Source organism: Cebus imitator, unplaced genomic scaffold (assembly GCF_001604975.1).
Source record: "Cebus imitator isolate Cc_AM_T3 unplaced genomic scaffold, Cebus_imitator-1.0 Scaffold110, whole genome shotgun sequence".
NCBI lineage: Eukaryota > Metazoa > Chordata > Mammalia > Primates > Cebidae > Cebus > Cebus imitator.
Window position 1 is genome coordinate 1675693 of NW_016107425.1, and position 23224 is coordinate 1698916.

The 23224-nt window shown below is 37.0% G+C and overlaps 1 protein-coding gene across 22 annotated transcripts in view; it reads left to right on the top strand.

Annotated features, from left to right (window-relative positions):
• Positions 1 to 5125: 5125 nt before the first annotated feature.
• Positions 5126 to 23224, top strand: part of DYNC1I2 (dynein cytoplasmic 1 intermediate chain 2) — a 55677-nt gene continuing 37578 nt past the window's right edge. For 4 of the 22 annotated variants that reach the window (XM_017538195.2, XM_017538187.2, XM_017538197.2 and 1 more), the window contains exons 1-5: positions 5424 to 5574; positions 7888 to 8004; positions 10499 to 10616; positions 19681 to 19698; positions 20418 to 20508. In XM_017538195.2, the coding sequence (XP_017393684.1) occupies positions 7897 to 8004; positions 10499 to 10616; positions 19681 to 19698; positions 20418 to 20508 (335 nt within the window). In that variant the 5' untranslated portion in view covers positions 5424 to 5574; positions 7888 to 7896. Of the gene's footprint in view, positions 5329 to 5376; positions 5575 to 7887; positions 8005 to 10498; positions 10617 to 19680; positions 19699 to 20363; positions 20509 to 23224 lie in introns of those variants that run through there. The other 18 variants (XM_017538184.2, XM_017538188.2, XM_017538192.2 and 15 more) reach the window with 10 other exon arrangements.

Below are 23224 nucleotides of genomic sequence, written 5' to 3' on the forward strand. Positions count from 1 at the left end.
AGAAAATATTTTCTTGTGCCAATGTTTTTAAAGGGTCAAATACATTTCCTGAAGGTGTAGTGGAAATATTTAGAAAAAAATTAAAAACACAAGTGACTCAGAGCTGTTAACATGTGAAGAATGATTCCAGATTCCAGAGGCAGTCTGGTAGAAACCTCATGAACTTAGCTGAAGTGAAATCTTAGAGGATCTCTGATTAAAATGTGGAAAAAATAATAGTGACCCACTAGGCGTGGTGGCTCATGCCTGTAATCCTAGCACTTTGGGAGGCTGAGGCAGGCAGATCATGAGGTCAAGAGATTAAGACCATCCTGGCCAACATGGTGAAACCCCGTCTCTACTAAAAATACAAAAATTACCTGGGCGTGGTGGCACACCTCTGTAGTCCCAGCTACTCGGGAGGCTGAGGCAGGAGAATTGCTTGAACTTGGGAGGTGGAGGTTGCAGTGAGCCAGGATCATGCCACTGCCCTCCAGCCTGGTGACAGAGCGAGACTCCATCCCCCCCTCCAAAAAAAACCATAATAATAATAGCAATCCAATATTTATGAAAAGGTCCTGGGAAATATGTTTTTTGCATGGTAAGAAGGTCACAAGAATGTATGTATTAAATTTTATACATTTCATTTAACTATAACTTGATTAGTTATAAACCAATCAAGTGACATTTACAGAAGCACACTAAAAGTATAATTAGTAGAAAGCTTCATGCATTGCTGTGGGATCACAACTTCTTTTAACAACATAATTTTATTTAAAACTTTGTATGATGAGGGTGTATATAGCAAGGTTGTCAATAAATGGCTATAAATGCTGTAGCTGATTACTTGGGACTTACTCGAGTTTCTGAAATATTTTGAGATGACTGAATTGCTGGGTAGCAGAATACATTTTTAACCCTTTCAAATTCCTTCCTCTTCCAATTTGATGTCTGCTACATCTTTTTGATATTTTGTATGTTTGTTTAAGTGCCATAGTTTAATAGCTCATTTTTTCTTAACTTTTTTACTGAATATGACATACATACAATAAAGAGGACCCATGTTAAGGGTAGAGATCAATGAATGTTTTACGGATATATAAATGTGTGTAACCCCCACTAGATGAAGATATGAAATATTCCCAGCACCGCAGAAACCTCCCTATTGCCAATAAATACCCCTATACCTCAATAGCCAGTATTCTGACATTTCATTAGTTTTACCTGCTTTTGCATTCTATGTAAATGAAATCCTGCATTGTGTCAATGTATTAATTTTATTAAAATTTTGCAAACATTGGCATATTGAATTCAAGTGTAAATCCAGATATGAATTTGTTCAACAAATACAACTATATATATTTCTACCCTATCCTACAAACCTTTGTAAAGCTTTAAAATGCAAATCCTCTCCTTTAAAAACATCCTGTAGCACTAATGCTGATTAGGACTCCTCCTCAGCCCTTCCAACTTAAAAAGTTGGAGACATAGTGGTTTGAACTGTGTAATGTCCAGGATACAGTCTTTCTAATCAGTGCTGATAATAGGTTTTTTCAAAAAAAATGTTAAAAATGAAACAACAAAAACGTGGGAGTTTGTTTAGTTACATATTTTACATCTTAAAACTGTTTTTAAAATTTTATTTATTTAAGCAACAGGATCGCACTCTGTCACCCAGGCTGGAGTGCAATGGTGTGATTATAGCTCACTGCAGCCTCAAATTCCTGGGTTCAAGCAATCCTCCCACGCTCAGCCTCCCAAGTCACTGGGTCTATAGGCAAGTGTAATCATATCCAGCTAATTTTTAAATATTTTATAGAGATGGGGTTCTGCCATCTTGCCCAGGCTGGTCTTGAACTCCTGGGCTCAAGTGATCCTCCCACCTTGGCATCCCAAACTGCTGGGATTATAGGAATGAGCCACTGTACCCACCCAAAAGCTGTATTATTCAGCCTGTATATTTAGCGGTTTTCAGTGGGAAGGTCAACTGGGGTATCTAGTCTGCTTTATTGCTGTAGAAGTCTCACATAATCTTAAGATTTCTCCAATCCATCTACTTTTCTTAATTCTCATTGATAATGCATTAGTTCATGCATTTATAGTTTCTGACTCTACCAAAATTCTTCCAGTGGCATGCCCTGCTTCCGGTCTCTACCTTACTTCTTTTCTCCACCTCTCATCCCTCTAGGTAAGCTGTATCAGTAAGGGTCTCAACAAGAAACAGAATTCACAAGATAGTTCAAAATACTTTAATGAAAGGACCATTACAGAAGGGTAAGCAGTGGTAAGGGAACAAACAAGAGATGATGAGACACTCAGAGCCTAGGTACACAGGAGGTGTCCAAGAGATAAAAGGAGAACATAAAATCACCAGAGAGCCCAGGGAAAAGTAGAATCACGGATAAAGAGCCATCTGGCAAGTACTATAGTCATGAAGGAATGAAGCCATGGCTGGACATGTGACACCCAAATAAGGAAGAAGCAAGGAAGAGATGCCCCAATTTCACTTTCTACCCACTTTCTGATATCCTTGCCTTGGCCTTCCTTATGTCCAACCACAAGGCAGTGCTTAAAGAAACTGAAGTCAACCCTGAGAGGCATAGAGCTTAGCAGAGAAGGGCAGAAAATGAATCTGGGGGGACAAAGAGAAAATAATCAGCACAGTAGCCTTTCTCCAGACTACTTTGAAAGGTCAGCTATCTAAAGTGCAAACCTTATCATACCATGCTCCCACTGAAAATCTAGTGGGTTCACATTTGCCCCTGCTTATGGCTTAATTCCCCAGTTCCTGTCTTAGCCTATGGTTGTTGTGAATTGTTTCCAGATTCACTGGCATTCTGTGCTCTCATACTTCTGCCCTTTGGCCATATTCTTTTCTCTTCCCAAGACATCTTAACTGCATCTTCTCTGCTTGGCTAACTTCTTCTACTCAACCTTTGAGAATCAAAGACTTAGCTCCAGAATCACCTCCTTCCAAAAGTTTCCTGAAAAGTTTTTCCAGGTGTTTCTATGACTTCCTTATCTAATCCCATCATTACACAGATGCTCCTTCCGTTATGTCCTGATAAACCTATCTTAAGTCAAAAGTATATGTTGAAAATGCATTTTACTCTAATAAGCCCATTGTAATGAGAAAAAAAAAATCTAAAGTTAAACCATCATCAGTCAGGAACCATCCATACTTAGTTGAGTGAGTATCCTGTCTTTCTCCCTTGAGAAGAAGGATGTGCATTTTAGTTTTGTTTCTTTTTGGGGGGATGGGGAGCAAGGTCTTGTTCTGTCTCCCAGGCTGAAATGCAGTGGTGTGATTTTGGCTCACTGTAACCTCTACCTCCTGGGTGCAACCCATCCTTCTGCTTCAGCCTTGTGAGTAGCTAGGACTATAGCCACATGTCATGCTCCTGGTTAATTTTTCTATTTTTGTAGAGATGGGGTTTCACCATGTTGTCCACACTGGTCAAGTGATCTGCCCACCTCAGCCTCCCAAAGTGCTGGGATTACAGGCATAAGTCACCACACCTGGCCCATTTTTTGCTCTTAATACAATACCCAGCACCATTCCAGGCACATGGTAGACAATCAATAATAATTATGTTCAAATTAATAAATGAAAACTAGATATTAGGTAAGAAGTAAGAAAATAACATAGTTATAAAGCTCTTTGAATGTTAGGTTATTGGGAAAAACTGTGGAAAGCCAAGAATTTTCTTTCTCAGATTCATTTTAGAATATTTATTTTCTATACAAAAGACCATAGATAAGAGAAAGATAAGAAAAGACCATAGATAAGAAAAGACCATATACGAAAGACCATAGATAAGAGAAAGATAAGAAAAAGACCACAAGCCTAAGGACTTGGAATATGAATCATAAAGGTTAATCCTAGATTTGGGCAATATCTAGAACTCATAGAATGTAAATTTTCAGTGCCGCAAAAAAAGTAGCACTGGAATATAAGTTTCCTCAGCAAGGCAATTTACTTCTGTAAGAAGGGTGCAGCTCACAGATAGAACCAGGACAAGGGAGGGGAAGGAGTTTTTATTCCTAATGGAAGTAGCCTCTACTGCTGTGTCATTCCCCTATTGGCTAGGATTAGATTGCACAATCTAGTTTAATTCCAATTGGCTATTTTAAAGGGAGCAGGGGTAGGAGCCAGAGTGGCTGGGTGGGTAGCTTTGTGGGAAGAACGGTTATAGGACAGGTCAGAGCAGGTAGCTAGGAGTGACCTATATCAAAGCAGGCCACCGGAGCAGGTGACCAGAGCAGCTGACCGGGATGAGTCAGGACAGAGCAGGGGACTGGGGAAAAAGCTGTGAACTACTGATTAAAACTGGTGGAAAAGGTTGTTTACTGAAACTATAAGGAAGTTAAACTTTGGAGGGCAAAGAACTGAACATCTTGACATATTGATACTTTGAAGGGAAAGTTGGAATTCATTATATCAAACATAAAACAGTCAGTTTTCTAGAACATAGGAAAGATATTGCCTTGGTGTTAGTTTTAACTGCGGCCAAATAATACCTTAAATTGTTTAAACTTTAAAAACGTGTATCAAAGCATACATTGCTGGTAAATTCCTGTTCCAGTAACTTTTGTTTACTTTGTATATTAAAAATCTGTGGAAAACATTCTAGCTTGGCTTGAGGGTTTAATCTACTTTTTGAGGGTTTAAAATACTTTCTTTCCTAAAATTCTTTGAGAGAAAACCAAAATGCTACTACTACACTGCAACGGATACTAAAGAATTATTCACTATGTCGATTAACATATTTTTATTTAGATTTTGCCTAAAATGCCTCATAAAGTCTCTACAAGGCATTTTTTCCCTAAAACTTACATATGTATGTATATATACATATGCTTTACAGCCTAAAAAGTCTACTTCACATCTTCGCCAAATGTGCATTAGTGTAATTCATAAGTTCACTACTGGAAAATAGCCCTTCTTAAAATTCTGCCAATGTTGAGCCAAGATCTTACACTATAACACATACTAAACCGTAAGCACGGATCAACAGACAGGATATATTAAAGAGAACCTTCTCCTCCTAATCTCTACAGAGGAAGGCCTTGGAGTGGGAAACTGAAAGGCTGGGACAGACTACATGTCCCAGCATACCTTGCGACGCCCCGCGACCACAATTCCCAGAATGCACTGCTCGTCGCACGCAGGGTGCCGGGGCTTGTAGTTCTTCCTGGTCGTGTCACTTTGTAAGGCGAGGGTGTAGTTGCGTTCCTGGCCCAGGGATATTAGGCGTAGTTTCCCAGTTTTTGCCAGAGCAGAAACACTTCAGGCCCTTGAGCTGGCTGGGTTCCTTGTTTTATCTACTGGCTTCTGCTTTAAGTCAGGTAAGTCACGGAGGGGCTACAGCTCCTCGTAGCAGGACCCTACATTTTATATTTGAGAGCGACCTCGTTCTCGTGAGGGTATTTGTCCCTACGCTCTCGCCGTAGCAGCCGCCGCCCATCCCTCTTTGTGTGCTTTAGAGAGCCGCGGAGCTGGTGGTGGCGACTGTTGGCGTTGGGGGCTTAGGCGAGGGACGTTACCGGGAGGTTACAGGCGGGCGGACTCTTCCCCCTCCAGCCACCTGACAGGTGGGTTGACTGTTCTTCCCTCAAGGCCTCCCTGCCTGTGTTCCACGTCGCAACTCGAAGGGCGGCTTGGCAGTTCCTGCTGACAGCCCCGCCCGGCCTGGCTTTGGGGCGGAAAGGCGGGGAGACCTGGGTGCGGTGACTCAGGGCGGCCCGGCGAAAGGAGTTCACTCCTTTCCCTTCTTGACTCTCCAGAGGCGGCCTGGGGAGCCTTGAGGCTTGTCCGGTGCCCACCGGTTTCTTCTCCTGGACGCCCTGACCTGGACCGCGCCCTCCTGGCCATGACCCCAGGGGAGAAAGTGATTCCTTTTCGCCTTGCCCCATTTGACAAATAAAGGCCTTTTTTACTTGCCTTAATAGTGTTTCCCCTCACCTTTTGTGTGTTGGAAAGTCCCCGAACACGGAGGTTGTAGCACACAACTCTAGAGACTTTCTCTTCTCTGGAGTTACAGGAATGTGAACATGTCAGTCATGGAGGAAGGCTCTGGCCTTTATGAGGATAAGAGGATTGGTCAGCTAGATTTCAGCTGGTCAGACTTTGTTGTTGGGTTTTAACTAAAAGGCGCTTATTTTAATATCAATTAGTATTAGTATATCTATTTTACAGTTGACGCTGAACAAAAAATAACGTCCCTAGCGTAGCATACAGTTACGTATAGAAGTTCTCTTCACTAGCCGTTTGTATGGAGCTGTTCAGAGGTGTAGAAAGGGTGGGGTAAGAAACACTTTTTTTGTTGCTTTTTTTTAGTTTGTTCAAACAAATCTTGGAAGATGTTGTGTATATATTTTGTCTGCCATGTCAACTTTTCATCCTCTTCGTATGCTTAAAAATTACCAATTCGCTCAGTCTTTATGGAGTTTAGTAGCTGAAATTTGCTTTATGCATTTGTTAGTAGGTGAATTTCTCCTCTTGAGTAACTTACCTTTATTCAGATTTAACTATTATGCTTTTTAAGAGATTCCTCCTAAATACAGTTTTTCAGAGGTTATTCGCCTAGTTTTCTTTCTCTGAAACATTTAATACTTCACTTGTACAGAGACAGTGAAAGAGATTGATCATTGGGCAATAAGTCAATAATGTGGAGAAGGCAACCAGCTCCTGGCTCTTGCCTTATACTCAGCTGCTAAGCTACTTGAAAAAAAATAATAATAACAACAACAAAAATCTAATTTATTACTTCTTCCTAAAAGCAAAGCTTAAGTAGTGTTTATGCAATTGTTTTTGAAGCTCTGTTTGTAATTCTGTTTGCCTTATGCATTATTCAGTACCCAGTGTCAATTGTAATGTTAAAGTCATTCTGTTGAGTGTTGTGAAGGCAACAAAAATCACTAAAAGACAGTCCCTGATTTCAACTACATTGTAATCTAATAGGGAACATTTCAGGTATGTCCACAAATAATTGTACTAAAAGTGCCATCAGAGGTATATGTAAAGTGTTATTGTGGAGAGATACAAAGTTAATTTGATTTGATAGGTAATGATGGTAACTTCTGCGTTTTGCCTGTTTTTAGTATTACTACGGCACTTTTAGAACGTATAGGAATTTTCAATTTGACCTCCTGTTGTTTTTTATCAAGTTTCTATGAATGCAATAGAATTGGCAATAGTTTTGATCTGCGTCATATAGCTGAAGAGCTTCTAAATGCCAAACCATGTCCTCTTGTTTTAAGAGCCGGTTTTGACCATTATCTCAGGTGCCCTAATATATTGTCATCAAAAACTTTGAGACATTGTGTTCAGTTTGTGCATGCGAAATTAAAGTGATTAGGACGGGCTAGCTTCTATGCTCAGCTCTAGGTAATATGTATTATATACATTTGTTTATACATTTTTCAACTCTTAGTAATAATATGTATGCTTTCTTTATTTTTTAAAAGTTTATTTTTTAGGGATGCTCTGTTGCCCAAGTTGGAATGCAGTGGCATGATCATGGCTCACTGCAGTGTTGACTTTTTGGTTTCCAGCGATCCTCCAAGTAATTGGGACTACAGGCACCAGGCACATGCCACCATGCCCACCTAATTTTTTCTTTTTCTTTTTCTTTTTTTTTTTTGTAGAGATGGTGGGGGGGGTCTCACTATGTTGTCCAGGCTGGTCTTGAACTCATGGCCTGAAGCAGTCCTCCCATCTTAGCCTCCCAAAGTAAGCTACTGCACCCGGCACCATTATTTTAAAAGTAAGGTTTTTGTGCTCTTTTTAGATAGCATTGAACTGTATGGCCTTTTGGAACAGTTCTTTTCTTGAAACACTGGTTTTTTCAACTGTGCTGCTTTTACTAATGTAATGATTACTTTCAATGATTGTATGTTTCTAAGGTCACAAACATGTCAGACAAAAGTGAATTAAAGGCCGAGCTGGAACGTAAGAAGCAGCGACTGGCCCAAATCAGAGAGGAAAAGAAAAGAAAAGAAGAAGAAAGGAAAAAGAAAGAAGTATGTTTGATTTTTTTTTTTTTTTTTAATAAACAACATAAAGTAATTGGGTTTATTTCACATATATATTTACATATAGGTTGGTGCAGAAGTAATTGTGGTTAAAAGTAATATCAAAAACTGTGATTACTTTTGCACCAACCTAATAATTTCAGGATAGTTAAAAATCTAGCAGTTCTGACTGCAGACATAGCACTATAAGTGAATCTTATTTTAAAGAAGCAAGATATGTGAAAATGACAAAACTGATAAAATATTTTTAAAAACAATAGAATTTCATATAGATTGGTGCATTTCTACAATTTGATTTATAAAAGTTCAATTTACATATTTAGTCTAGGAATATATTTATTATAAAGTAAGGCACATCTATATTGTGTTTTGGTTTTTGGGTTTTTTTTTTTTTTTTTGAGACAGGGTCTCACTGTGTCACTCAGACTAGAGTGCAGTGGTATGATCACAACTCCCTGCAGCCTCAACCTCCTCTGACTCAGGTGATCCTTCCACCTCAGCCTCTAGAGTAGCTGGGACTACAGGCACATGCCACTTTGCCAGGCGAATTTTTGTATTTTTTGTAGAGACAGGGTTTTGCCATCTTACCCAGGCTGGTCTTCAACTCCTAGGCTCAAACACTCCCCCTGCCTCAGCCTTCCAAAGTGTTGGGATTACAGGCGCGAGCCAGCACACTCAGCCAAGACATCTATATTATAATAGCTCAAAAATATGGTATATATATCATAACTTAGTTTGGACTTTGAATTTACCTGAATATTTTGCTAGTCTGAACTTCTAATTTGTCAGAATAAATAATATTAATGGCAAATAAAATATACGAAATAGATGATTTAATTGACTAAGGGATTTGTTCTTATCTCTTATGAGTCAGTCATTGGAATATTTTTACCAAGCAGTAGGTTTGATGGTACCATGAAGGTGGTCCAGGTACTTCTGATTTTTTTGTATCAAAAATATGCATCACATTATTTACAGCAAATGTACATTGACCCTGAGCTGAACATATTTTACTTGTTCATGCACTGAAATATACATTTATCCCTGTGGAAACTCTGTAGACATATCAGCATACTTTTACTACAGATGTGTTTTAAATAGCCAGTGTAAGATAGTTTTTCCTGTGTGTCTTTATGACCAAGTTTTTATATGTGGTAACCTAAATAATAGCCAAGGCTGCCAGAAATCTCTTGGGGACTAAGAGAAAAATAAGTAGTAGAAAAGTTGAAGGTACAATTTATGCACAGCATTACTATGATACTGTAAAGGCCTGTAATTGAAGAATTTGCAGTTTATTCTGAACCTTTCTGTGATACATTATAAGAGGGTTGGAGCTTTACATTAGCTATTAGATTAAAAGCTGACTGGTAGAAGCATGATTCTGTTTGGCAGAGCTATTCCAAAATAATATTTATAGCCCTAAACACTTCCGTGCTGAGAGCAAGTTTCATTTTTATTTTCTAAGGATGGTCATAAGTGACAAAAGTGGCTTCTAATGGGTATCTACTGCATGATTGATACCTAATTTAAAGTTTATAAAACCGTTGAGTCACACAGACCAATGGGGAAAAAAACTAAAGTTTATAAAAATGTTACAAGAGATAACACAATGGTATTAACCTGTGAGTCTAATATTATCAACAGTGGAGCATCAGCTTGCTATTACAATCTGTTTTGTTATTTTGATTAAATTTCCTTATAACTTTTAAGTCAAAATGGCATAGAATATTATGGCTAATGAAATTCACTCCAGATGGTGTATGAGTAATAGTTGTCTAGTTGACATAGGAATTTGAGATTTATATAAAAAGCTTTTCCCTGGAAAGTTTACATTTTACTTGCGATGTCTTGGATGATCTAGTTTATCAAGTTTAACTAGAAGATTATGCTAAAACTATAAATGCCTGAGATAAAAGCTGGCAAAATTTTCATAACAAAATGTTTTGTGCCATGCGAAAGTGAGTTTAATTTTACAAAACCCAATCTCAAGTAAAATGAAGACTTTTTACAGAATTTTGTGATACTCTTATTTTTTCAACAAATTATATTATCATTTACTTAAAATTTTTTACCTCTTAAATAATTACACTTTAATTTTTTTCATAGTGTGTGATATTACATCTAACCTTTTGTGCCACTTGGGGGAAGTTGTCTATTGTTCTTAACCATACACAGCAATTTCATACTGTAGATAATTTGAAGTTGAATGTACTTCTTGAGTTTATCTGTTGGGAAAATTTTTGTGGAAACTCCTTGATTACATATAAAGATAGAGCAGCTTAGTACATATCATTTGGAGGTTGTTTACTAGAACTCTGTTGAGAACGATTTTCATTTAATGACTATAAAAAGAACTTCACCTGTACTCAAAACTAACTTCATGCCTTAAACGTATATAGTGTTAGCATATCATTTAAAACATTTTTGCAAACAAATGTTTCATGCTATATGTAAACGTAAGTTTTTAACCTAAACATTTCAGACTGATCAGAAGAAGGAAGCTGTTGCTCCTGTGCAAGAAGAATCAGATCTTGAGAAAAAAAGAAGAGAAGCTGAAGCATTGCTTCAAAGCATGGGGCTAACTCCGGAATCCCCCATTGGTAAGGTTAAGAATATATCCATTTATAAGAGATAGGCATAGGTTCTGTTCAGCTCAGACATAGCTGAGTGGGTTGATTTCATATATTTTGCATATTTTCCTTGTGTCTCTAAAATTATTAATCTTATGATTTATTTGGAATTATCTTTTTTCCAGATATGCTAGTATATGGTTATTTTATTTGTTCAAAAGAGCTGCAAGATTAATTATGTTTATTAACATATACTGAACTACCAATTGACTTCTTATTAAATCAGTAATTCATTTCAACAAAAATTTGTTAAGCAAGTTTTGTGTGCCATACTGTGGTAAGCTCAAAGACAACTGGATTCCTGATCTGAACTCTATATTCCTTTCTGGAGATTAGAAAGAGAAACAATCAAAATTATATTGTTAGTATGCAAAGTATATTAGTATTCAAAGGCACAGGAGTGAAAGGATAAGCTTATAAGCCTCTGCTATCAGTGCTAATAAGGGAGATAACTTTGGTAGCTTATTTTGGCAGTGATTTGACTTAATCTTATTCTTTTTCTGAGTTACTCATTTTGATAACTGTAGTAGACCAAAAAAGCTGAAATAGTAGAGGTACACAGGACAATCTAGTTACATATCAGGAACAAGTGCTTGCTTAAATTGGTCTGTGCTGGGTGCTGTTACATAGTATTTTAGTTTGACAGGGCCTTTGTTTTTTAGGGACCTAACATTTTAGGGCTAGTTTGTGGACTAATTTTATCTAGTTGAGGGGACAAATACGGAGATTGTAAATGCTGTATTCTTGTTGTGAAACTGCAACATAACTGTCCTTAGTGCTGAATTTCTAAAAGGTTTCAAGATGAAAAGGCTGGCTACATGGTCGTTTCATTGTTATTTCTTTCAGCTCATTTTCCTTGTAGAATTTGAAGACTTAAATATATTAATTTTATGTATTTATTCAGTAAGCTTGTGTTGAATATGCAGTTTTAAAAGTAAATGAAGCAGAACACTTTTTCTTATAACTGAACCAAATTGCTTGTTAGACTTATTTGAGTTACCTTTTTTTCCTGTGCATTGGCTTTTGTTTTTCTCCTATAGGATTTTTTTCTTTTATGTTCTCAAGACTTTAGTTTCACTGAACTCACTTATTCATATTTCTTAATTTATGGCTGGGTTGGTTCTTTGCATTGCTATAAAGAAATACTGAGGCTGGGTAACTTATAAAGAAAAGAGGTGGCCAGACATGGTGGCTCATGTCTGTAACCCCAGCACTTTGGGAAACCGAGGTGGGTGGATCACCTGAGGTTGGGAGTTTGAGACCAGCTTGACCAACCTGGAGAAACCCCATCTCTACTAAAAATTCAGAATTAGCCAGGTGTGGTGGTGCATGCCTGTAATCCCAGCTGTTTGGGAGGCTGAGGCAGGAGAATCACTTGAACCTGGGAGGCAGAGGTTGAGCTGAGTCGAGATGGCACCATTGCATTCCAGCCTAGGCAACAGGAGTGAAACTCTGTCTAAAAAAAAGAAAAAAGAAAAAGTAAAGAGGTTTAATTGACTCATGGTTCTGCCAGCTTTATGGGAAGCATGGTGCTGTCTTCCAGCGAGGCCTCAGGAAACTTCTAATCGTTGCAGAAGGCATAGGGGAGTCAGCATGTCTCATGCAGTGAGCAAGAGCAAGAGATGGGGGAAGGCGCCACAGTCTTAAACGAAACCATGAGGGATCCGTTCCCATGACCCAAATGCCTCCCGCTAGGCCCCACCTCCAACACTGGGGATTACATCTCAACAAGAGATTTGGAGAAGATGTCCAAACTACATCAATGGCCTACCTCCATCATTAATTCTTGAAAGACCATTCTTTAGGGTTTGTGTATGTATCCCTCATTACTCATCTCTAATTCTGTTCTCATTCCCACTAATGGATTAAGTACCCATTTTGCATTTTTTTGAGAGAGAGTCACGCCCTGTCACCCATGCTGGGGTGCAATGTTGCAATCTCAGCTCACTGCACCCTTCACCTCTCGGGTTCAAGTGATTCTTCTGCCTCCGCCTCCCAAGCAGCTGGGGTTACAGGTGTGCACCACCACGCCCAGCTAATTTTTTGTATATTTAGTAGGGACGGGGTTTCACCATGTTGGCCAGGCTGGTCTTGAACTCCCGATCTCATGATCTGCCCACCTCAGCCTCCCAAAGTGCTGGGATTACAGGCATGAGCCACCACACCCACACCACTTTTGCTTTTTAAATGTATGTACATCCTTCAGATTATCCTCTGTTTTTCAAGGTTTCCCATATCTGTGAGTATGTGTACTTTATATATGTAAGTAGCATAGTGCTGTATGTCTTCTGTTTATTCCATATTGCTGTATACAAGTCTAGTTATTTATTTGTAATATATAATATCCTATTATGTACCACATTTTACTTATCCATTCCCCTGGTGCCATGCACTCAGTTTGCTTTTGTCTCTGCTTTACTATCATAAGCAACACTGCAAAAATATATATTTTTTTTCTCTTGAGGACAATGGAATAGTTTCTCTGGGGTGTATGCCCAAGAATTGACTTGCTATGTTATTGTATATAGGATTTAGCTTCATTAGGTTCTGTATAACACTCTCAAGAATGGCTATGAAAGTTTATCCTCCCACTCCCAGTGCATGAAAAAGTAACTGCTTTACTCTATTTACATCATGATTGGATATTATCCAGCTTTCTAATTTTTGCTAACTTGATCAGTATAAAGTGATACATGAAAATGTTTTAGTATACATTTATCTGATTACAGTGAGGTTGACCACTTCTTTATATATCCATTAACCATTTGAGTTTTCCCTTTTGTGAATTGCATATTCATATCCTTTTCCCCATTTACTACAATTGAAGTTCTTTATCTTCTGATTTGTAGGCATTCATTGTGTATTTTGTATATTTTAGGGAGGACTTTTGTCTGTTTCAGTCTCTTGAAAAAAACTTCTCCTAATCTGTTACTTGTTAACTGTTCATAATATTCTTCATTGAACAGAATCCTTTATTTTGATATGGTCAAATTCTTCATTTTGATATGGGCAGATCTAGCAATTATAGGCTAAGTATTCCTAGTCCAAAAATCTAGCATTCAGAATGCCCCAAAATCTAACTTTTTAGGCACCAACAGGACACTCAAAAGAAATACTGACTAGAGAATTTCAGATTACAGATTTTTAAGTTACGATACTGAACTGCTAGGTAAAATGTAGATATTCCAAAACCCAAAATAGTCTATCACCTTTGGTCCAGCATTTTGGATAAGGGAAATGCAACCTGTGTAACCCTTTTTTGTGTGCTTTTGATCTTTTTAAAAAAATCCTTTCCTGCATTGTGGATGCAAATATGTTTTTCTGTGTTTTTCATGTCAGTTTTGTAGTTTTACCCTTCACATTTGGTATTTGGATTATATTTTTTTTAAATAGGATGACGTAGGGATCCAACCTAATTTTCCTCTATATAGTTAGCTAATTTTCTCAATACCATTTATTTATCTATCTTTTCCCCCACTGAAATCTGATGCCAACTTTGTCATACAGTAAATTCTCATATATTTATGGGCATTTCTGTTTTCACTATGAATCTATTTGGTCGATTCTACACAACCCGGTTTTAATTACTGTAGCTTTGTATTATATTCTAATTTCTTATATAGAAAATAACTCCCTCTTTGTTCCTCTTTTACAGAATTGTCCTAGGTTTACAAACATTTTTCTTCCCCTCAAGAAATTTAGTTTCCCTCTAGAGGCTTGCTGTACCATACATTCATTGCATTGTTATAGGTTTTCTTTTTAAATTATTTATTTATTTATTTTTGAAACAAGGTCTCACTTTGTCACCCAGGCTAGAATGCAGTGGTACAACCATGGCTTGCTACAGCCTCAACCTCCCAGGCTCAAGCCATCCTCTCACCTCAGCCTCCCAAGTAGGTGGGACTGTAGGTGCACACCACCATGCCCAACTAATTTTTTTTTTTTTTTTGTAGAGGTGAATTCTTGCTATGTTGCCAGGGCTGGTCTTGAACTCCTGGGCTCAAGCAATCCTCCTGCCTTAGCCTCCCAAGGTGCTGGGATTATAGACATGAGCCACCACACCCTTCCTAATTTTTAAAAATCTAGAATATTCTCTGCACACATACTACTTTTTGCCTCATGATATCTACTTGTTGAAGAGGGTGGCCTTGGTTTGCCTGTCCCCCCTCCTGGGTTTGTCTGATGCCATTCTCACATTTAGATTTTATCTATCCCTTATGTTTCCTTTAAACTGGAAGTTAGATTAAGGAGCTTGATTTTGATCTAGTTTGTCTGGGCTCGGTGGCTCACACCTGTAATCTCAGTACTTTGGGAGGCTGAGGTAGGTGTGTCGCTTGAGCCCAGGAGTTAAAGACCAGTGTGGGCAATGTGGTGAGACCCGGTCGCTACAAAAAAAATACAGAAATTAGCCAGGCATGTTAACACGCACCTGAAGTCCAAGCTAATGGGGAGTTGAGGTGGGAGGATCAATTGAGCTCTCAAGGTCAAGGTATTAGCCATGATGGCACCGCTGAATGCCACCCTGAGTGACACAGCAAGACCCTATCTCAAAAAAGAAAAGAAAAGAAAAGAAGCTTGATTCACTTTAGGCTGAACTTTTTTGGCAAGAAAATCTCCTAAGTGATGTGTGTCCTTCATATTGTATCATATCAGTAGCACAAGTCTCCAGTTGTTGAGTGATGCTAAGCTTGATTATTGGATTACAATTGTGATAACCTGATCTCTCCGTGATTACCCGCTTGTGACTAATAGGTAATATCTGAGTTTGATTCTTGGGTACTATGTGACTATCCATTTCTTTATCAGCCCTTTGATGGTATTAATACTCATTGATGATCCTTATCTAAGTTATTTAATTAGGAGTTGCAACATTGTTTTTGTAATTCTGCCGTTCTTTCTGCATTTATTGGCTAAAGCTCTTCTGTAAAGGGGAGCTTTCCCTTAATAACTGGGACTTTTTGGTTACCCTAAATGTTAGAAAAGCAGGAGACATGTTTGCTTTTTTGCTTTAATTACTAATAGTCACTTCCAGGAGTGGCAGATGAGTTTTTGCATGTATTTTATCTTTTTAATTTATTTTTTTGAGACAGGGTCTCTGTCACCCAGACTGGAGTGCAGTGGTGCAATTTCAGCTCCCTGCAACCTCCACCTCCCAGGCTCAAGCAATTCTCCCACCTCAGCCACCCAAGTAGCTGGGACTACAGGCATGTGCCGCCACCACGCCCAGCTAATTTTTGTATTTTTAGTAGAAACAGGGTCTCCCCATGTTGTTCAGGCTGGTCTCGAACTCCTGAGCTCAAGCAGTCCACCCACCTCAGCCTCCCATAGTGTTAGGATTACTGGTGTGAGCCACCACTCCTGCCCTGCATGTATTTTAAAATAGATTAGCTGATTTATTGTGGGTTTTTTGTATATATACTAATGAATGAAATTTGCCTTTGATTTTCTTGTACTGTCCATGTTCATTGGTCGTCATGAACAACCATGGTTTTAAAATAAATTGGTCAGTTTTCCCTTTTGCTATTTTGTAGAATAATTTATAAAAGATGCCTGTTTATTAAAAACTTGATAGAGTTCAATTGTAAAACCGCCTTGGATTATGACTTTTTTCTACCGAGAGTAGAAAGTAGGGACTATTTATCATTTCAAGAGAGCGAGAGAGAGCGAGAGTGAGTGAGAGAGAGAGAGAGAGAGTGTGTTTTGTGTGTGTGTGTGTGTGTGTGTGTGTGTTTGGCGGAGGAGGGGGGACTTACAGACAGGATCTCAGTCTGTGGCCCAGGCTGGAGTGCAGTGGTATGATCTCAGCTTACTGTAGCCTGAAACATCTGGGCTCAAGCAATCCTCCTGCCTCAGCCTCCTGAATAGCTGGGACTAAAGCCGTGTACCACCATGCCCAGCTAATTTTATTTTTTGTAGAGACAGAGTCCCATTATGCTGCCCAGGCTTATCTCGAATTTCTAGAATCAAGCAATCCTTTTGCCTCAGTCCCCCAAAGTGCTTACAGGCATGACACACCACACCCAGGCTAAAATTTTATTTTCACTTATTAATTTATCTTTTTCGTGTAATGCTCTGAATTACATTGAAAAGGAGAATAAAGGAAATGAAACACTTAAGAGAGATTAGTGGAGGATATTTAAACTTTATTATGAAGAAAAGGAGCAAAGGAAAGGGAGAAATTAATATTTCAGGGAGTTAAGGTTTAAAGCAACATCTCTCAGAAAGACAAAAAGAGTAAGGTCTGAAAAATAGGTAGTTATTTAAATTTTAATATTCCAGGCTAAGAACACTTGTGTCCAGGAGGGGGCATTATTGTAACGTGGGCTGTGGTTGAGTACTAAGCATCACTGATGAGCATAGAAGATACTTCACAACTTGGGGTTACATGCATCCCAAAAGCTCACTCCTTCCATTTCGCTGTCTTCCACCAACACTCCCACTCCCTACATTCACTTTCCTTAGCTGTCTACCTTTTCCAGGTCTTTCTTCCTGATAAAAACCCCTTCTTGCCAGTCACTTTCTTCTACTTGAAAAATAATTCAGCTGTGTGCCATCCTTTGCCCTTGAGACTTCTGTGTAGTTCTGAGTGGTTGACCCAGACTTAATGCTAATTCTAAATCTAGGTGCATTCCCAGGTCCTTTGTGATCCAAAAATATACTAGTTGTTTCTTCATAGGCCAGAAGCCAGCAGTGTTAATTTTATATCCTTGGAAGAACAGGGTCTAAGCTGGCAGGAAAGGCTTTCTTGATTAGCTTTTTGTCGTGGAGAATTAAAGAGTTACAGGCTTTTTCACATTACTGACATGGTCAGTGACTGCCATGGTTTAGATTTTTTTTTGTTTTCTGAGACGGTTGTCAAAGAAAGGAATAGGTATCTGCTCTAAACTTCTAAGAAGCTGAAATTCATTAACATACTTATATTTATATTAATTCCTTTATTTTATATCAATTAAAGCCTGTTTTAGGCTGTTTTATATACAGAACTGTGTAGTAAAAGTAATCTAATTGAATCACCGTCTTTACAAAGCAGATCATATCTCAGATACTTGGCAAAAACTATTAATGGTTTGTGTTATTTTCAAAGCTGATTAGACTTATAAACCATCCTTAAAAATGAATTATAGAAGTGAGTCTTTTCTTAGATTTGAGAACCTGTGAGTTGACTAGTGTTTCTGTTTTGTTTTTTCCTCCCGAACGCATGCATTCATTTGTTCCCAGAGGTTTATTGAAGGCTGAGAGTATAGTGGCATTTGCCTTACTGCATAATTATAGTATTTTTTTATTTTTCTAAACTAATTGGGTTAAAATATAGCAGTTACGAAATAACACTATCATTCCCCTTTTTAAAAATTAATATCCCTCTTTTTGTAATGATAGTAATTTTTTTCTAGGATTATCCCTTCTGTGGTATACATTATTTGTTACTGCAAGATGTAGTTGTGGCTCAGATAATAGGTAAGAGCCCTTTATAGAGTATTTTCCATCATTTGTCTTGAAACTATCTTTTGATGGAAAAAAAATAGTTCTGGGGCGGAGATATTTATATAATTACAAATTTGAAGTCACTGTGATTTATTTTACCTTTGTTTGACTAAGAAACTGATAATATGGTAGCATCACCCTTTTGATTTACTTTTACTTTTTATTTCTGAAACTTATTTCAGAACTGGTTAGGTTAATGTATCTATTTATGTCTGTGTAATTAGTATTTAGCCTGTTTGTTTAAAGAATTTCGATTAACATTTTTCAAAAAATGTAGTCTTAACCAAGTAAAATACTGTTGAATTTGTTCAGTGGAGTCATTGATACTTGAAATCATCAGAAAGGGGGAAAAACATGTTAAACCGAAAAAGAATTCTCTAGTTCATCACAAATAGATTGATAGGAATTTTACTAATTTTTCTCCAATCTCTCTGATATATACACTTGGGAAAAATAGTTTTTCTGAGCATGAAATTAAGTATATAATTTAAACATACAAAATTTCTTCTTTAAAAAATCTTTAATTTGAAAACATTGTGGTGCCTCATTATAATTTAATAAACATTTATTTGTGTTTATAGCAGAGTAGACAAACAACTGTTAAGTATTACTCTATTCCTGTATCAGTTGAGACTTAGACTATGGGAAGCCTCACAGTGAAAGATGGACAAAAAGATGAGGAAACGTAATCTAAGATAAATTAAGGGACATTAATATTCTACTTCAGATAAAAATCATTTTTAGCTACTTTGAATTATACATACAGCACCTAGCACAGTGCCACCTATGTGTAAACTATAGGAAGCTATCTGGTCTTAGAGTTGTTTCTGACAGATTAATCACAGTATTAGACACATTGATTATGGTTTTTATGGTCCTTTGAAATGTAAGCCACTGTATCTTAGGAAAGAAACATTCTAGTTATGATTTTTTTCTTCTAATCTTATTGGTATCAATTAGAATTTGCCATTGAAAAAATAAGGATGATCAGTTTTCTACCCATGTTTAAGATGCAAGTCATCATACTATATTTGTACATTTTGTTAAATTACCAAACCCACTTTTTTACTGAAGCATGTATAAACATTTAAACATAATTTTAAGGTTCCATGAATGTGACTGTCCTAAAAAACACAGACTTTTAATTAAATACTTATTGCTTTAGTTCCTATATACGTAGGAACTTGCCTTCTTTTCAATAGACTATTAAAAGAAGGCCTTTCAGCTCAACATAAGCTGTGTTAGTCACATAAAATCATACACTGAAAAATTATTTTGAAAAGATACTTGGGATTGGGGACATTTATGGTAAAATTTAACCAGAAGATGGCAGTGATGATCTTCCTATACTCCCTGCAACGGTAATCAAAAAGTTTTAAAAATGTCATAGCATGAAATATGCACGTTCAGCTGTTGTTATATAATGTTAAAAGTTGAGGATCTAAGGGAAAGCACTTGCTATTTGTTTTATATACTATGAAAAATGTGTATTTTTCTATAAGAAGGGATTAAGAATATTTTGGGTGTCTGTATCTTTGTCTGTACACTTCAGTTTTTTCTGAATACTGGGGTAAGGAAGTTCCCATAAGTCTTGCCTTGTTTATTTGCATGTGTCACTTTATGTTATGCATCATGTCTAGAAGGCATGCTGTTTTATGGCCTGTTTGCATTTTTCACCCAAATTGCTGGAAACTAATGAACATTTTAAAGGAGCCATTCCTTTAGCTGCAATCATTTCTCTAAATTGGTATTTTGGGGTGGGGGGAGGTGAAATAATTTTAAACATTTTTTTGAAAGAAAAAATCGCTAGACAAAAGTTAATATTTTAAAATAAATCTCAAGAAACCAGAGATTAAGTAACTTAATGAAGCATATTTCAAAGTTGAATTTTTATAGCAAATGTAAATAATATTTATAATCTGGTAATATTAAAAGTGAAAAGTTAGAAAGGGGAGAAGGAATGCTCTCCTTTGAAAATTAGTGGCCACGTTTGGTGACGGCTGAGATGAAGATGCATCCTTCCATAATCTTGCCTTTTTTAAAAAAATTATAAAGCTCAAATGCATTTTGCCAGAAAAATTGCATGAATCTTCAGCATGCGTTGTTAACTTTTTGTCTTTTCCCCTTTCTTTCTGCTGTTCATTTTCATTCATATATTTTTGATTTTTGGTTTGCCATTGTTTTTTTCTTTTTTGTTAATTACTTCATGTTAAATTATTTTTGAAACGTCATAAGCTGAGCAACCTCTCCGTGTAGTAACAGCGGATACCTGTCTATTTCACTATTTAGTCCCTCCTCCTATGTCTCCATCTTCCAAATCTGTGAGCACTCCAAGTGAAGCTGGAAGCCAGGACTCTGGAGATGGCGCCGTGGGATCTAGGTACAGTCATTTTGCTTTTAATATTTTGATGGTAGAATGCATTCAGTTCCCAGTACTGTTCATACTCTAAAGGGACTCTAAATAGTTGTGCTAGTCCTAATATGTTAAAGTCTAAAATGGCATAGAAATTCTCTGTTGGACATTGGGAGGGAAAAAAAAGTGTTTTTTTAAAAATAATATTTTAACTGTCATATTTAATTAGTACTAAATAGTGAACCGGTTTTATGCAAATTATTTTATATTAAAAATAGAGATTAATGCATTGAGATTTTTATGTTTAAACAAACTTTTTGTTATTTTATGAGTTTTGGTTGTAAATAGTGTAAAACCTCTCTCTTGTGCTTGATTCCCCATTTAGTAATTGAAAATGTAAATAATTGAGTTAAACAGCTCAATTTTGTTCTATTAAGTCATTAGTTGTGCTAATTAAGATAGAGAATAATAATGCATAAAATATCAAGAGTAAAGAATAACTGCTAAGGACAACACTGAGCATGTTTACTTGTCAAGTATTCCTGAACTTGCAACTTCTGTGTAAAGTTACATTTCGTGTTTATTTTAGGATCCTACATACATTGAAGTTGAGACTTGCTTTTCAAAACCTTTTCAAAAGCAAGCTGAGACTTGCTTTTCAAAAGTTCAGTAAGATTTCAGCTTTCTTTCAAAGATGATATTGGGAAAAGTATTACTACTTATTCCTTTTGTCACACACACGTACACACACAAAAAAAGTAATAATTAAGTATTTAATAGTATCATACTTTTTGACTTCTGAAATGAAATTAAACATAGGTAGTCAAAATCCACAGCTGATTAAGAATGCTTATTTTGAGCCAGGAAGTTGCATGTCCTCCCCAAGAAAATCTCTTAACACACCTTTTAATAAGACATAAACTGTTAGAAGTTTTATCCTTTTTGTGTCTGAGTCCCTGTAATTGAAGTTAGAAACCAGTAATAAATATCTAAAAGACTGGGCAAGAAAAAAGAAGCAAGGTGGCTGGATGATCTGTAAACTCAATACTTTAATCAGCTCTTGAATAATCAGGTTATCATTAAAAATTGAAAGCTTGCCAGCTTGCATTTGAGATATGCTTTCCAAAAGTGTTCCGTGTATAGAACCAAAATTGCAAATCTAAGTAATACTGTCTTTGTAGGTAAATTACATAACTCTTTCATTTAAGAAAAATCAAAATTTTCTTTTTAGAAATAATGTTATTACTTTTCAGAAATAATGTTATTTATATTACTTTATAAAAAATATAAAATAGTATGTATTATAGAATAAAGACAATTTATCTAGCCTAAATTCATTTTTATAGTCAAATTTTTTTCATATTTTGTACTTCTGTATTTTTATACAAATATGTCATTATTCTTTCATTTTTTATTTATTCATTTTTTTGGGAACAGGGCCTCACTCTGTCACCCAGGTTGAAGTGCAGTGGCACAATCGTCTCACCGCAACCTCTGCCTCCTGGGCCCAAGCGATCCTCCCACGTCAGCCTCCCAAGTAGCTGGGACCACAGGCTTGTGCCACCATGCCTGGCTAATTTTTGCATTTTTTGTAGAGACAGGGTTTTGCCATGTTGCCCAGGCTGTACTCAAATTCCCAGACTGAAGTGATCCACCCACCCCTGCCTCCCAAAGTCCTGGGATTATAGCTGTGAGCCACTGTGCCCAGCCACTATTCCTTTAGATACTTGATAATCAACTGGCATTTTTAAGTGAAGGGTTTTTTTCCCTTCTGCAACATTAGCATAGTAAAATATTTCCCAGGATAAAAAATTACTATATTTATTAAATGTCTTTGATATTGTACATTATTTTTATATAGATACTATACTGTGTACATTATAACTCATTGTTCCTGATTTTGAATAGTAGAAAGATTATTTTAATTCAGTGTCAGCAATTTTGCTTTCAAATGTACTTTGTGACACCTACTTAAGTTTTTAAAATTAATGTGGGTTAAAACATGTCCCCATGAGTTTTATGGACAGCCCAGAGGATATTAGAGACCTTTTAGTATATTGTAAATTAATACAGGGAGTAATACTGATAAGAAAAATATTCATGCATAGAACGAATATTCATTAAGTTATTAACTTTATTAAATACTGTGGGTTACCACAGAGGATAAAACATTCTTGGTCCTTGCTTTCATGGAATTTACATTATAGTGATTGAATCATTAATTTAAAGATACTGTTGACTTTATTGAAAAGCCCTAAGGGTAGTGTGGTAACCTATATTTAATGTGAAGTATGGTTTTTTAAAGTGATAAATTGGACACACAAAAACAAGCAGTTAATATTTTTTAAAGTATTTGTTCTTGTTAGGTAATGAATACAAAATTAGTTTCTTGTGAGTTTAGCAGAGAGAAAAATCCTCTTTTTGAGTGAGGTGATCTTACATCTTTTTTTATTTTCTTTGAGATGGAGTTTCCTTCTTGTTCCCAGACTGGAGTGCAGTTGCACGATCTTGGCTCACTGCAACCACCACCTCCTGGGTTCAAGCGATTCTCCTGCCTCAGCCTCCTCAGTAGCTGGGATTACAGGCATGCACCACCATGCCCGGCTGATTTTGTATTTTTAGTAGATGGGGCTTCGCCATGTTGGCCAAGCTGGTCTTGAACTCCTGACCTCAGGTGATCCACCCACCTCAGCCTCCCAAAGTGCTGGGGTTACAGGCGTGAGCCGCTGTGCCCAGCCACATT